The sequence below is a fragment of the Sinohyriopsis cumingii genome, unplaced genomic scaffold (genome assembly GCF_028554795.1).
Source record: "Sinohyriopsis cumingii isolate HCF-2022 unplaced genomic scaffold, ASM2855479v2 utg001397l, whole genome shotgun sequence".
Lineage (NCBI taxonomy): Eukaryota > Metazoa > Mollusca > Bivalvia > Unionida > Unionidae > Sinohyriopsis > Sinohyriopsis cumingii.
Genome location: NW_028315993.1, coordinates 3,203,370 through 3,220,132, shown reverse-complemented (window position 1 = coordinate 3,220,132; position 16,763 = coordinate 3,203,370). Strand labels below are relative to the sequence as shown.

Sequence of the window (16,763 nt, the reverse complement as noted above, 5' to 3'; positions counted from 1 at the left end):
GTATTGTGTACTGCATAATACTTCCATGCCTGGAATCATCTAGCTCATGACCACACTGTTGTATTGTGTACTGTATAATAATTCCATGCCAGAAATCATCTAGCTCATGACCACACTGTTGTATTGTGTACTGCATAATACTTCCATGCCAGAAATCATCTAGCTCATGACCACACTGTTGTATTGTGTACTGTATAATACTTCCATGCCTGGAATCAAAAATATAGCAAGAGAGTACATCTTGATAAATGCTACACCATCCTTAAGTAACTTGCTGTGACCCATATGTACATTTTTACTGTTGATACTGTTCTCCCTAAACTGGATTGTATGTATCTTTCTTAGTACCACACTTGTGTCAAGAAAAGGTCACTGTGACCTGTTTTTCTCATTTTACTGGTTTAGGTTAGCTCACGACCACATGCATTAGGCTGTATGCATGCATGCTATCCTGGATAAACTCATGAAACGCTGTGATGCATCTTCATGAGCACTATGACCTCATTTCAGTAGATCCAAATTAACCATATTTTGTACTTCATTGACATTGGGTTATTTTTTCTTTAATGATTATTTTTCACGGTTGCTATTTTTCACACTTGTGAACTTGATGATATGTGTTTCTGTTAGTACCACAGTCTTAAAACAGAAAAGGTACAATGTAAATTTTTTATTTTATTTTAATAGCATAGGTCAGGTTTTTCATTTAGTTCATGACCACATGATATTTTGATTGTTATGCATACAATCAAGAAACTTGGTGAGTGGATGCATCTTGATAGGGTCAACATTTTTTTTTGTCAAAGGAGGTCTGTGTTACCTATATAAACCTGCCAGTTCTTAAGAAATTTACCCTTAAAGTATGGACTTACGGCATAATAGAAACAACTACAGAAAAATGATCGTTGCCAAAAATTACAGATAATTGGTTTATCCATGTTTTATTTTGATCCGGGTTTCATTATACAATTAGTGAAATTAGTCAGGGAACCACACTAACTTGCTTTACACTGCACTTACTTGTTCATGTGAAGCGTCTGCTTGATCAATTTGTTGATTATAAAAAATTAAAAATCACACCCAGAAAGTGATGAATGTTTAAGACGTAAGGGAAAATAAGTTCCTAGAAAAGTGTTAATAATCAGCACAGAAGAATAAAAAAGGAGTATTCAGATTCTTGGGAATAAAAGCTGGAAAGGACACGATTACGTTTATATGACATGTGCCAATTTGAGTAGTTTTTCATCGCAGGAGATATGACTGCCATCGTCATGTGAAATTTAAAAGAATTTCCAAGAATTATGTCAAGTTGAGAGATAGCAACGTGCAATTGAGTTGCATAGGCTTTGGAATTAGAGGTTTGTGCAACTGTACTAGTGGTAAATAAAGTCTATGCGTACTTACAAACTTTTCAGTTGAACATAATATTTATCATTGCTGTGTCAAAATTTTAATTGTGTTTTCCAGCTTTACAATAGTAGTTATTGATATTTTGTTACACCTTACTGAAGACTTCTCAGTCTTACGGAAAAAAATCGACTGCCTTACTGAGACGGACTCGACAGAGTATGCAGGTCTGCCTATATTTCATGCACAGTGACCTTACGTTTGGTTTTGAATTGAACATAAAACTATAATTGGCAACAGGAGCAATGTAAGTAGATACAAGTCTTCTTATTTCTTGGTAGAATGATATAGCAAATGTTTGACGATCAGGTACTTTATTTCTCTTTCACTTTACAACCTCAGATGCTACTGATATGTTATTTGTTAAAGACACCTTATGCACTAGGCTGGATTAAAAGTATGACATAGTCAACCTTTGTGTGCATACTATACACATTTTATTGCAAGACAAGATTAAAGTAAATCATAACAATAAGTTGAATAACCATCAGTCGTCTAGATTCATGGAAATATGTCATGGTGGTGGAGATGTGAACCTTGACGTAGGGTCTGATGTTCAGGTATTTCACTTGTACTGTTGATTTTTATCCTTGCTTGTAATTATGGATATACAGGGGAAAATATCACCAATTTGTATCTGTGCAGTGCTCAAAGATTTTTTCTCTCAATATTCTGACAATTTAAATGATTTTGCTTTGCATTTTCTATATGCAGTAAGATCCTCATTTATAGCAATGATATGTAATACTTTTGTTCTCCTACACGTATCTAGATTATCTTTGATTCAGCTATATTTGGTTGTTCCACAATCTAATCGTACCTATGAAAATTGGCACAATAAGCAGTCTGATATACATCTCACTAGCTATTGTTAGCCAATCAGGTAATATGGTAAAGATGATTATACCTTATCTCTTTGCTTTTTAATTGTTGCTATTTAAGCTGGCTAAAGGATAGTTTTGCCTCGGCTCCAATCATGACTGTTTACCATTTCTTCATACTACATGTAACCGACATATACTGAATGTGGTTTTTGTTTTATTTTTGAAGATTACATAAAATTGCGTTCTCTTGAAACACAACCAATTCGGAGTTTGGTGCATTACGAAATCATGTTTTAGCATGACATGCCATGTTATAGTTTAATTAAAATCAGATCTCCTCTTCACATAGGACAGGGGTGATCTTGCTTTTAAACAGATTGCGCCGTATTATGGCAGGTTTGTCAACATCTTGAAAATACATTTTGCATGTCGTTAGTGAGATCAAAAGTTTATCTGGCAAATTGTATTATTTTTTTGACAATCCTGACAGGCACCTCTTTTGGAGTACAGGATAAGCCTGATCCGAAATTAGAACCCGGGTATCTGGGATTTTTTTAGTACTGCTGTGTGACTGTGGTCCAAAACATTGGATCGCATTAATATTAGGTCACGTTAATGTGGGGTTTTACAGTATTTTACTTTTTTTCAGAGAACAACTCATTGTCACATATACCGTGTATTCACGTCTAATGTGTATGATGGATGGGGTATCAACACCGTTTACTATTGTGCCGTCGTGGCATGCTGTTCATCTATAATGCATGTAATTGCATTGAAAAATTGCACACAGATTTACAATATTAAATATTTTTTTCCCAGATCATTGTGTCTGAATTAAATGTCTAATATACAGCATGAACAGAGTATCAACACCGTTTACTTGCCGTCTGACATCGTACCGTCGGTGCTTGCAATTAATCCATAAAATTTGTAATTGCATTGCAAAAACTGCGTATATATTTAAACTATTCAGTAATTTTGTCACACATCATTTTGTATCTGAATTCAATGGGAAAATTAACAGTACAATTAGGTTAAGAAAGATGAAGCACATGTATAGTTCATTATTGTTCCAGGGTCTATGAACAGTCCACAAAGTTCGTAATGCTAAAATTTTCTCGTACGAGGTTTCGTGGACATTTATCCATTGCAAATTTCCAATAATTAACGCTTGTATGCCTATTCGTTGAAACGACTACATCAAGAATAATTAACAATCAACATATTCTTTGCATATAACTTCTACTTCAGATTTTGTGAATAGCAAAAGAAATGTGTGAAAACTACTATACTAATTATTGTGCAAAGTGCAGAGATCGACTTGCGTTTGTGAACTTGCTTTTCCATAACAGTAAAATATTTTTATAAATTATAGTAAATTAATAAGGAGTTCATAAACAAACAACATACCCATGAAAAACAAGAGAACTAAGTGCTGCGGACTTCTAATGGTCACGAGTCACTTTTATATAAAAAATTTAAGCTGAACGCATGTAAATTTTCATACCTTTCCAATTTCCGGCTAATAAAGTGGACATTGTTTACTGGTCAGCTTATTGAGTCTAATAATGCTGCCAAGCCCAGCAAACATGTTGGCAGCTTTTGGTTTTTGATTATTGAATTGTGAGGATCTTTTATCAACCACCGCATTGTATGCTACTTAGTTTTGTATGCAGTTAAAGAAGAAACACATTGCGGCTATTGTCTGAGCAACGATTATTTATAGAATTAATTGAAGACAATCACAAAGATGACTTACTGGCTTCACTCATGGATCAGTAATAAGTAACATTTCCGGTAATGTTTATCTTGGCATAACACTTCAAGAACCTGGTGAAATTGTTATACTTCAGAAGCCAAGCCACAATCGTATTAAATCTGAATTCATTCTCGAACATTTTACATGGTATTTCTCGTACTTTAAAAAAAGTATTTTTCCGGGTACAAGAAAAATACACGTACATGTATTTAAAATTTCCAGAACCATGCCATGATCGTATTATATATCGTATTGCACTCAAATTCCTACATGATCAACTCCCCCAAAATGATAATAAATTTTGTTTGCACAAAGTACAGAGCTAATTGCGTTTGTGAACTTGCTTTTCCAGAACAGTAAAATATTTGTATAAAAAAAATAGGAAATTAATAACAAGTTCATAAGCAAACCCCATACACGTGTAAACCCTGAGAACTAAGAGCAGTGGGATTGCATCATATCCGAATTTGTGTTATGGGGGGATTGCACTGTGTGTGTGTTTGTATATACACACACACACATACACACAGAGAGTCAATGCAATGATCACATATACATTTGTGATGAAGTGTGTGTGAGAGGATAACAAAATTAAGGAGGAAAGTAAGAATTTGAACATAATGAATAACACTGAAAACGATTTGTTGATGCAGGCCACATAAGTGACAATTGTATTGAAAATAATAATATATTCATATGATCTAACATGCATAAGGTTATTTACAAAATTACTTTAACATAGTATGTGATAAACTACATAGTTTAAATTCAGACCTGAATGTAAATTTGTAACCATCAAACCAAAAAACAATCCATTTGGGAGCTGAGACCGCCTACTGCTGAAAAATTCATATGACACTAAAACCAGTTACGTCAAATGATATAACCTGTCTACAATTATTTTATCAAATTTAACTACCACCTAGGGAGCTATAACCAAAGGCGGTTGGTGGGGTGGTGGTGGAAAATGTAAAATTTATGATCTCTAAATATACTACCCGTATCTCCAAGAATTCTTTGCAAGTGACGCTAAGGATGCTGACCCATATATTCATACTCCTTAACTATCTTCCATTGGCTAAACGAGTCATGTTACCTCATTCCTGGGTTCAGCTGGCCCCCCAATGGTCAATATTGCTTTGTTTCAATTGCATAACAAGACCCATTCACCTCTCATCACAAATATCCTTGCACTAGTGCAAATAGTTTTGTGATGAAGTGTGTGTGAGAGGATAACAAAATTAAGGAGGAAAGTAAGAATTTGAACATAATGAATAACACTGAAAACGATTTGTTGATGCAGGCCACATAAGTGACAATTGTATTGAAAATAATAATATATTCATATGATCTAACATGCATAAGGTTATTTACAAAATTACTTTAACATAGTATGTGATAAACTACATAGTTTAAATTCAGACCTGAATGTAAATTTGTAACCATCAAACCAAAAAACAATCCATTTGGGAGCTGAGACCGCCTACTGCTGAAAAATTCATATGACACTAAAACCAGTTACGTCAAATGATATAACCTGTCTACAATTATTTTATCAAATTTAACTACCACCTAGGGAGCTATAACCAAAGGCGGTTGGTGGGGTGGTGGTGGAAAATGTAAAATTTATGATCTCTAAATATACTACCCGTATCTCCAAGAATTCTTTGCAAGTGACGCTAAGGATGCTGACCCATATATTCATACTCCTTAACTATCTTCCATTGGCTAAACGAGTCATGTTACCTCATTCCTGGGTTCAGCTGGCCCCCCAATGGTCAATATTGCTTTGTTTCAATTGCATAACAAGACCCATTCACCTCTCATCACAAATATCCTTGCACTAGTGCAAATAGTTTTGTGATGAAGTGTGTGTGAGAGGATAACAAAATTAAGGAGGAAAGTAAGAATTTGAACATAATGAATAACACTGAAAACGATTTGTTGATGCAGGCCACATAAGTGACAATTGTATTGAAAATAATAATATATTCATATGATCTAACATGCATAAGGTTATTTACAAAATTACTTTAACATAGTATGTGATAAACTACATAGTTTAAATTCAGACCTGAATGTAAATTTGTAACCATCAAACCAAAAAACAATCCATTTGGGAGCTGAGACCGCCATAACACAGGAACCATGCAAGTCACCCACTTTGCATGGGGCCTGTGCAGCCCCAAAATGGACAGTGGCCCGCATCAACCGTGCCTTTCTCAGCCTGCTCCCCGACATTTGTGACTCCCACATGAGAATGATAGAAGTGCCAACTGTGAAGATTGCACCTAGTGAACAAATATCAATGCTGTTATATTCATGTTTAAGTTATATTGTTCTTGACTTCAGCTGAGGTTTCAACGTGTGTACTTTTCCTGTCATATTTATCAGCAGTGAACCCACTTGCTATTCTGATGTGATTATACAGAGTGTTCAGGTCTGTGAACTCACTAGACCTGAAATGGAAAGAAATGTTTGCGCAAGTATTTATGTGACATGAAAATAATGTGATATAACATATCTATATATAATGTTGGGATTAGTGGTGAACCTGATATTTACCCAGGTTATGATCATGATGGAAAATTTACTTGAAGATGGATTTTAAACAAAATGTAACTGAGAACACCTCATACCTCTTTGTGTGCAAGCTTAACTGAAATCCCAAAAGAAATTAGAGGTTGGAGTGACGTTCAGAACATCTAATATATCGTTTGAAAGCATCCGATTTCCATCGCCCTAATTCACGAATCTGACTATCGGACAAGCCCTGCGCAGCAGCAGTTGTTGCTGCTCCGGTTCTAAAGCTATGACTCTTGAAGCATTTTGGATCAAATCTGCAGAACTGCAGAGCGAGTTTTAGCTGTGCATTGAATTCTGCCCGAGTTATAGGTGTGTTTGAAAGATACATGAATATTGGGCCTGGACCCATACCTCGCTTTTGGATGTATCGCTGGAGATTTGAGACCCGACACACTGCAGTATTATTGTTTTTTTTTAATTTTTAAAGTGAACTTCTGACCCTGACTGTGTTTGAAGGTGTTAAATATCAGAGTGATGGAATGGTGATCAAGAGCCAACTGATCAATGTGCAACAGATTAGGGTTATGGAGGCTAAGGGACTGCACTGTGATCTCCCCAATTCTCAGGAAGGCATGGAATGCCAAGGAAAACATAGCTCGAAATAGGAGCTGTTTGTACCAAGAAGTTATAGTGCAAGTTGTAGCGTGGATAAGTTTTTCTAACATACACTTATCGATTGGCAATCTCACATCACAAGAAACTTTATTTCTGTGGCATGCTTGCAGCAGTTTCTGTATTAGAAAAGAGTTTGTAGGGTCTGTATAATTATTGATTTTGTGTACAAACCCAATGGCAGATACATATGAGGATATTGTTGTTGAAGCATAGTGCTTGTTCACCAGATAAGAGATGAAAAGTGCCATATTAGCCTGAGAGACTGGGATTGAGGTTTCCAATGTATATTCTGCAGTGAAAGCTCGATATAAGTTCCAGCTGCGTCGGTAGGCTGCTTTTGACATTCGTGTCAATGTACTATCCAGTAGCGTATCAAGTGTGTTTGTTAGTGAATCAAGTTGGGAAGTGCCGGTATTGACACTGGTTCTGGGTCTGCATGTGGAGCCAAGGTCCGGAATCTGTGCACCTGCAATCGAGAAAGAGCATCAGCCAGAACATTTTTCTTTCCCGGGATGTGACAGGTTTGAAATAGTATGTTGTATCTGAGGCATGCAAGGACCAGGTCTCTAACAAGGTACATAATGGAAGGGTTCTTTGAGGTTTGCTTATTTACAATATCAACCAATGCCTTGTTGTCAGTGTGAAAGTAAATGCAATTGTTTGCAAGTTGAGGAGCCCAAATTTTGATGGCTAGAACAATTGGATATAGCTCAAGGACTGTGATATCTAGCGCTTGCCATTCTTTATTCCATGTGCCATAGAACCATTTGCTGCCTAGTACACCGCCATAGCCAACTGTGCTTGATGCATCAGTGTGCAAATGAATGGCATCAGAGTGCAGCCAGCGATCAGGGAGGAATAAAGATTTACCATTGAATTCTCTTAGGAATGTGTACCACAGCTGCAGATCAGCCCGAACGTCCTTCGTAATGCGTATGAAGTGATGTGGTTTTGACACACCCACTGTCCGATCAATCAACCTTCTCAAGAAAGCTCTGCCTGGCAGGACAACTGCACATGCAAAATTGAGTGTACCAATTATGGATTGGAGATTAAGGAGCGTCATTTTTGTTTTTTGTAGGCAGAGTGTTATCAGACTGTAGCAGTTCTGGAGTTTATCTATGGGAAGTCTTACCTCCATCTTGATTGTATCCAGTTCATAGCCCAAAAAGGTCAGTGTTGTACTGGGAAGAAATGTTTTTTCCTCAGACATGGGAACCCCAATATCTGCACAAAGAATTAAGAATTGGTCTAATTTCTCCTTACAGGTGTTATAGTTTGATTCCAACAGAAGAAAGTCATCTAAAACATGTACCATGTGACCAATGCCCAATTTGTGTCCCGCCACCCACTGTAATGCAGTGCTTAAATATTCAAAGATTTTACAACTGGAGCTACAGCCCATGGGAAGGCACTTGTCATAATAATATAGGTCATTCCAAGAGAAGCCAAACATATGATACTGAGTCGGGCAGAGTGGAACAATTCTGAAGGCACTAGCTATGTCAGTTTTTGCCATAACACAACCTCTACCAAGTTTTTTAATGATTGCAATAGCATGTTCCACAGTTTGATATTGAACAACACTTTTTTCTGGGGATATACCATCATTTATAGAAAACCCTGGAGGATGTGATAAATGGTGAATCATGCGAAAAGTACCAGGTGTTTTCTTTGGAACCAAGCCAAGTGGTGATATCTGAAATAGCGAGAAAGGGTGGCTCTTGAAAGGCCCTGCAAACCTGCCAGCCTCAAGCTCTTTGTCTATTTTGTCTTGCACGATCTGTGGATTTTGTATGGCTGATTTCAGATTATGTGATTGAAATGGGGACAGAGAACCCTCGTGCCCCACTTTAAATCCAAATGTAAACCCATGTATCAAAATTTGTATCATGGCAGTGTTGTACCCTTCCAACCAATGTTGTAACCTTTCAGCTTTAACAGGAGTAGGAAGCTTACTGTTTTCGCAGTTCCCCTTTTCCTTGCTGGCTGTGTTGAAGGGAGTTTGATGTAGGTCCTTGGGACTGAGTAGGTTTGTAGCTACCACGAAAGGGCTGCATGCTGTCAGTTCTAGCTTGTTTTGGGGCATATTTTGGCAACAATTTGAATGGGTGTTGAATGGGCAGTTTGCATTTGCTGAACGGATGGGCTTCCAAGCAATTGAAACAATTATGCTGGTATTTACAAGCTAGCCCTGCCAAACAATGCAGCCCCTTATGGTAGTTAAAGCAGGCCCCTTTTGGGGGATTTGATTTTGAGACTGCAGACGGTAATGTGGCAGTACTGGTGGCAGTCCTGTCACCAATGCTGTCCAGAACAGATCGCATGTAAAGTTCAAGGTGGGTGGAACCCCACTTTGCCTCTCCCCTCTCTATCATGCGACGAAACTGCTCATCATAGTATCTCCAATGAGCCCTGCGCTCAGACAACTTCATGACGATTTCCATGTGGTGAGATAACACTGTGCTCAACCTAGGGGATTTCATGCATATTACTGTAGCAAATCTGTTCCATGCTGTCAACCACTGATTGATCGAGAGTGGGGACTTCCTGGCCATGGGGACTAGGTTAAATTCAGATGTGTCTGAAGTGATATTGCACTGTAATCTATATGTATTGTCCATGGATGTCGAAAGGAGACTTTGAAAATCTATGTATGTCCCAGCCCAAATCTGCTGCTTAATTTTATCAGTTATAGAGGCAGTTATATCAATTGATGTGCTTACAAAGTTGGACTGACTGTGTGTATCTAATATGTTAATAGGTGCTAATAAATCACTCAGAGTACCTATACCTGTATGACAGACTCCAGTTAAGGCTGAGGTAGCCTGTGCAATGCTTCCCCCAATGGATGTTTCCACATTTCTTTCTGTTTGGGCTCTTGAGGAGGCAGATGGCCCTTGCTCTGTTTCCTGCGACAACATGGCAGGTTGTTGTGGACTAGTGGTCCCATGCAGTATCTCCAAGATGTGGTCCAGCTTTCTGTCCACTTGCGCAGTGATCACAGGTGTAATGTGCTGTACTACCTGCTGTGCTATCCGGTCAATGGTAGCTTGGTCTACTGTATCTGCATGTGTTGCTCCCGTTCCATGCTGCTGTTTTTGGCGATCAACTGCTCTAATCCGTGAACCAGATGACTGAACCCTCTTTACAGCCTGTTCAACCCCTGCTGATGCTTTGCGCTTGGGTGGCATGATCTGGTTAGGTTAGAAAAATGAATGTATTAAACATAATAGTAAATAGTAAGAAAGAAGTAAAATGGAATACCACGTATGGTCCTATGCACAAGGCATGTTATTATTTAATGAACAATGCACAAACATATTATCATTGGCAAACCAATGCATGTAAGGTTACCTGATATAATTTCTTCATTGATAGACACAAATATACATACATATATATACATATATATATATATATAAACCCTTTGTCCTTAGCAAAATGGCTTATGTATAGAAGGTGGCGGTCTGGTATGCAACCAGACCTGTTATCAGGCCAACCGGCTGATGCAAAAGTGCAAAAGAAAAAGAGGACAGGTACGGGACCTGGCCTGTTATCTCCCAAAGTGAGCAGATAACAAAAGATATTGAAACATGTTCCAGGAAGCCACTCAAAAAGGACCTCTTGTGAAATAATTAATACTTACGAACAAGGATTTGGTATATAATCATTTAACCGGGGGGGGGGGGCACCAAATATATTAAGGGGAACCCCTATTATGTAGAACAGAGTGGCTTGCCAGGAACAAGTCCCAAAAGGATCAGGTACGGGACCTGACCCAGTGCCTCCACAATGGCAGACACTAAGGTTGTTTACGAAAAACAAAGGAACAGGTACGGGACCTGGCCTGATATCTCCCTTTGTGGGCAGATACAAATAAAATTAAAAGCAAAATTAGTACAAGAGCTAACCTAGCCTAGTTATCGTTGAATGATTGTGCGTTATTTTATAACATGCATTGAGAAGAGCTCCCCGAAGTGACTTATAAAGGTGCCACTGTCCTTTAGAGGACAAATGAATGCCATCTGAGTGAAACTTCTCCCTCACATGAGGCCTATCGAAGGCAAATTTGCTATTATGGTTCCAAAATGTTAAATAAGGATAAGCAGACACTTCAGATCGCACAATATCATTGACCTCCTTTGCTAAGTGACAGTACATCTCCTTATAGTTTTTATCGGCTGCTTCATTGTTATGGTTTAGTATTCCTGCGACCCCAACTTGGTGTAACGTTGCCGGGAATCTAGGCATAAGCTGACACAGAACGATCTGTTTAACCTTATATTTCTTATGTAAAAGCGTAGCCAATGCGACCATCTTATGTGCAATTACCTCTGGCGATGTCTCTGCGTTTACATCGTTGTCCCCAATCAGAAGAATTACAATATCGGGGTTTCTTAAGCGGACTTCATTCATGTCAAGGCGCAAAAACTTATCGATTGTGCGCCCCCCGATACCCTTCATGTTTACATTACAAACTTCCGTTACATTAAAAGACGGACTTAGTCTAAGATCCGTCCCGGACCTCAAATACCGATCTAACCATTTACAAAGTGAATGGCCCATAATGATTGCTTTTGTCATTGTCTTTCCAAAATTTAAACGATGGCTATGTACATAAAGAAAATTCTACTAACCTTCTTCTTTCCAAAGTGCGAGCAAGAAAATGATCCTCAGAATTATGAGAAATAATCGTGCAAAAAAACAAGAACAATTAAAAGGATCGAAAGGAAAAAAAAAAAGAAAAATGTAAAATTTATGATCTCTAAATATACTACCCGTATCTCCAAGAATTCTTTGCAAGTGACGCTAAGGATGCTGACCCATATATTCATACTCCTTAACTATCTTCCATTGGCTAAACGAGTCATGTGACCTCATTCCTGGGTTCAGCTGGCCCCCCAATGGTCAATATTGCTTTGTTTCAATTGCATAACAAGACCCATTCACCTCTCATCACAAATATCCTTGCACTAGTGCAAATAGTTTTATTGAATTAAATTCATGCGATATAAGGATAAATATTTTTTATCTAATAATCACAAAATCTTTACTAGTAAAAGCGACTGAAGAGAAATTGGGTTCATTCAGTGACCCCTCACAATTAATAAGAAAGGGGAGATACTATCCAGTTATATTTTCGTGCTTAATATACATACTTATGTGAATATTCCATTCAGCATTGTTATATATAATTATACAGTTAAAAAGCATTGTAGGTAATAGTTACCTATTCCTTTTGTACTTATACTATTCATTTACTTCAGCTTGTATCATACACTTCTTGTCGCATTTGTATATTTAGAAAATTTGGGATATTGCTTTTCAGTTTAATGGGTTTATCTTATTGATGTATAGTTTTAAATGAAGGACTTTCTCCAGCATGAACTTCGTTAGAAATGAAAACGATGCTATGGATGTTTACCAGACTTTATATTTTTATTTGCATTTCTACAAAAAAGTGTTTCCACTCCGGTGGCCTAGTGATTAGAGCATCTGCCTTGGAAGCGGGAGGTCGTGGGTTCGATCCCCAGCCAAGCCATACCAAAGACTTACACCAAAGACCTAACACAAATTGTACTAACAGCTACCTTGATATGCATTCAGCATTAAGAGGTTAGTGTTAGGACTTGTCGGCCTGGTGTCAGGATAATGTGACTGGGTGGGACATCATGCTATGTGTCTGCTGCATGATGCCCCAGTGCTAGACATCGCTATAAACTGCTCCACTATATACATCGTAGCGATATGACTGAATTTTTTTAAAAGCTACATTAGAAATCCTAATCACACACACACACAAGTTGATAGTGCACTGACATTGATTTTGTTATAATAAACTTTTGACTTACACTGACTATGATTTTGTTATAGAAACTTTTGACTCTGGTCAAATCCGTTGTTTTGGATTTATATGAAGATTATCTTGACGAAGTGCCTTTTTAGGCATTGTGACTTGATCTTTTCATATATAATGGTTCATGAGTAACACAGTTCAAACATATACATAAGATATAAAAATAGCAAACGAGGATGTCTTGTGTCAGGACTGGTTGGCCTGGTGTCAGGATAATGTGATTGGGTGGGACATCATGCTACGTGTCTGCAAGGAGGTCTTCTGTTGGGACTGGTTGGCCTGGTGTCAGGATAATGTGACTGGGTGGGACATTATGATATGTGTCTGCAAGGAGGTCTTGTGTTGGGACTGGTCGGCCTGGTGTCAGGATAATGTGACTGGGTGGGACATCATGATATGTGTCTGCAAGGAGGTCTTGTGTTGGGACTGGTCGGCCTGGTGTCAGGATAATGTGGCTGGGTGGGACATCATGATATGTGTCTGCAAGGAGGTCTTGTGTTGGGACTGGTCGGCCTGGTGTCAATATAATGTGGCTGGGTGGGACATCATGATATGTGTCTGCAAGGAGGTCTTGTGTTGGGACTGGTCGGCCTGGTGTCAGGATAATGTGACTGGGTGGGACATCATGATATGTGTCTGCAAGGAGGTCTTGTGTTGGGACTGGTCGGCCTGGTGTCAGGATAATGTGGCTGGGTGGGACATCATGATATGTGTCTGAAGGAGGTCTTGTGTTGGGACTGGTCAGCCTGGTGTCAGGATAATGTGGCTGGGTGGAACATCATATGTGTCTGCAGGGAGGTCTTGAGAATATGAGGCAGATTCAGCAGTATTTGATCCATGACATCAGGTTCAAGGTCGAAGGCCATGCTTATAATACACCTGTCTGACGACATGGAATAAAGCAGTGTTGATTTTTAGAATATTATTTGATGTTGTTGTTGTTCTAGGTTTTAACGCCATTTTTCAGCACAATATAGGCTATACATGGCTGCCATTGTAACTGGTGGAAGAAGAACCCTGGAAAACACAGGGAAGAACCAGCGAGCCACGAGAAGCTACTGGCAGGCTTTCCCACATGAACATTATTTGATATGCATGAGCTGACAGACTGGCCAAAAAGTAAGTTTATTTCCAGTACACTGGTTGACATGCATGAACTAACAGACAGGCCAAAATTACATTGGTTGACATGCATCAGCTGACAGACAGGCTACAGTACACTGGTTGACATGCATCAGCTGACAGACTGGCCAAAAGGTAGGTTGATTTCCAGTACACTTGTTGACATGCAAGAGCTGACAGACTGGCCAAAAAAGTTTGTTGATCTCCAGTACACTGGTTGACATACATTACCTGAGAGACTGGCCAAAACGTAGGTTAATCTACAATACACCAATTGACATGCATGAGCTGACAGACAGGCCAAAAATTAGGTTGATCTACAGTACACTGGTTGACATGCATCAGCTGACAGACTGGCCAAAAAGTAGGTTGATATCCAGTACACTGGTTGACATGCATGAGTTGACAGACTGGCGAAAATGTAGGTTGATCAACAGTACACTGGTTGACATACATGAGGTAACAGACTGGCCAAAAAGTAGGTTGATGTCCAGTACACTGGTTGACATGCATGAGTTGACAGACTGGCAAAAATGTAGGTTGATCTACAGTACACTGGTTGACATACATGAGCTGACAGACTGGCCAAAAAGTTGGTTGATCTACAATAAATAGGTTGACATGCATGATGCATGAGCTGACAGACATGTCAAAAGGTAGGTTGATCTACAGTACACTGGTTGGCATGCATGAGCTGGCAGACTGGCCAAAAAGTGGATTGATTTGCAGTACACTGGTTGACATGCATGAGTTGACAGACAGGCCAAAAAGGAGGTTGGTTTCGAGTACACTGGTTGACATGCATGAGTTGACAGACAGGCCAATTGGTAGGTTGATTTCCCATACATTAGTTGATATGCATGAGTGGACGGAATGTAAAAAAGGTGATTAGTGTCGCTAATTAATTTGAAGATTGTTAAACCCAGGATGATTACTGTCCCTGATGAAAATGATGTACATATTGTCCGACAAGAATGATTTGTAAGTTGTCCGACAATCCTTGTGACTGTTATACATCTCACAGGTTGTATGCTGTACAAAATTGATCAAAGACAACAAGCCCTGTCATTGTTTGAGATACAATCAGCCCTGTCATTGTTTGGTGTCTTGAGATATATAGAATCTATATTGGGGTTTGGACCAAGACAAAAAATTCCATTGAAGGGGTTACATTATTTATCTCCCCACAAGGCTTGCCTTGTTGGGAGACAAATAATGTAACCCCACAACTAGGATTTCCTTGTCTCGGTCCAAACCCCAACATAGATTATTTTTCTCACCAAATATTTTCCTTTACAGTAAAATGAACTCTTCACTAGTGTTATGTAGTTCACATGCACATGTTTACATGCGGCTCATTAATACAGATATGTCAGTGAGGGCTGTGGTATGACCGTTACATCCTAAGTACACAGTTTATATATTTAGGCAAAGAAAAATAACAACATAAAATATCACATAGTAATGAGGTATTATCACGTGTAATATATGGATGTTATACGGAATTAATAAATAATTCATATTTATTACAAGAAACTGTTTGATTTTCATCAGTTCCAATTTTGAAAAGTTATATTGTAAATAATGAAACACTACTAGGAATTTAGTTCTACTGTAGTTATACTTTGTAACAAAGAGTAACATTTTGCATTAGATTATTCATGGGTAATTAGTGATCTGTGTCACTATTGTATATAACTCCTTTTCTTTGGAGGAGCTGAAACTGTTTGTGACATACTTGTGTTGTCCTTAAGATTGATTGTAAAATTACCTCCATTTATAAAAGATCCTTCAAAATTGGACCATAGCGGATAACAATGTGCCAAACTTTCAAGTTCACGGTTTCTTTGAAAATGTATTTTTCTGTCTTGGAAATATGGCAAGTGCTACAGTGAAATTTGCTTATGGATTAATATGTTGATGGATAAATTATTCCTTCTGGTTGGTAAATACATTATTATGATGTCATTTAATATTGTAGGTATATTTTTGATTCAACTGATGCACAATGGAGATGCTTAACAAAATTAGAATACAGCATGTTTGACATACAGATTTTTAGCTATTACAAAATGTTCTGTAGTTAAGAGAGTTGGAAGGCTATGAAGTGTATATGTCTATGGTCTTGGGAGGCTATGAAGTGTATAGGTCTATGGTCTTGGAAGGCTATGAAGTGTATAGGTCTATGGTCTTGGGAGGCTATGAAGTGTGTAGATCTATGGTCTTGGAAGGCTATGAAGTGTATAGGTCTATGGTCTTGGGAGGCTATGAAGTGTATAGGTATATGGTCTTGGGAGGCTGTGAAGTGTATAGGTCTATGGTCTTGGGAAGCTATGAAGTGTGTAGGTCTATGGTTTTGGAAGGCTATGAAGTGTATAGGTATATGGTCTTGGGAGGCTGTGAAGTGTATAGGTCTGTGGTCTTGGGAGGCTATGAAGTGTGTAGGTCTATGGTCTTGGGAGGCTGTGAAGTGTATAGGTCTATGGTCTTGGGAGGCTATGAAGTGTATAGGTCTATGGTCTTGGGAGGCTGTGAAGTGTATAGGTCTATGGTCTTGGAAGGCTATGAAGTGTATAGGTATATGGTCTTG

General features: G+C 38.4%; 3 protein-coding genes across 6 annotated transcripts in view; 1 reads left to right on the top strand and 2 right to left on the bottom strand.

Moving 5' to 3' along the window:
* LOC149772548 (uncharacterized) overlaps window positions 1-16,763 on the top strand; it is a 160,149-nt gene that overhangs the window by 106,147 nt on the left and 37,239 nt on the right. The window lies entirely within an intron of this gene.
* On the bottom strand, window positions 4,631-12,176 carry LOC149772549 (uncharacterized). Of its 4 annotated transcripts, XM_089947668.1 has the most exons (4): window positions 11,527-12,176; window positions 9,986-10,388; window positions 8,327-8,418; window positions 4,631-6,449 (listed from the first exon to the last, which is right to left on the bottom strand). In XM_089947668.1, exons 1-4 carry the CDS (start codon window positions 11,776-11,778, stop codon window positions 6,444-6,446), a joined length of 753 nt encoding a protein of 250 aa, XP_089803794.1. In that variant the 5' UTR covers window positions 11,779-12,176; the 3' UTR covers window positions 4,631-6,443. The 4 variants fall into 4 exon arrangements, with proteins under 4 accessions (XP_089803794.1, XP_089803795.1, XP_089803793.1 ...); XM_089947669.1 differs by lacking the exon at window positions 8,327-8,418 and having other exon boundaries at window positions 11,527-12,174; XM_089947665.1 differs by lacking the exon at window positions 4,631-6,449 and having other exon boundaries at window positions 7,362-8,418; window positions 11,527-11,793.
* On the bottom strand, window positions 5,281-7,535 carry LOC149772550 (uncharacterized). The gene is given in 2 exon segments (XM_089947670.1): window positions 5,281-7,006; window positions 7,008-7,535. Coding segments are annotated over 2 exon segments (867 nt in total). The 3' UTR covers window positions 5,281-6,667.

Coding starts and splice junctions, on each gene's coding strand:
- LOC149772549 (XM_089947665.1), bottom strand. CDS start 11,778: ATGACAAAAGCAATCATTATGGGCCATTCACTTTGTAAATGGTTAGAT. Junction 10,389..11,526: donor ACGCAGAGACATCGCCAGAG/GTAATTGCACAT, acceptor TAACCTAACCAG/ATCATGCCACCCAAGCGCAA. Junction 8,419..9,985: donor AACTGGAGTCTGTCATACAG/GTATAGGTACTC, acceptor TTCTTTGTGCAG/ATATTGGGGTTCCCATGTCT.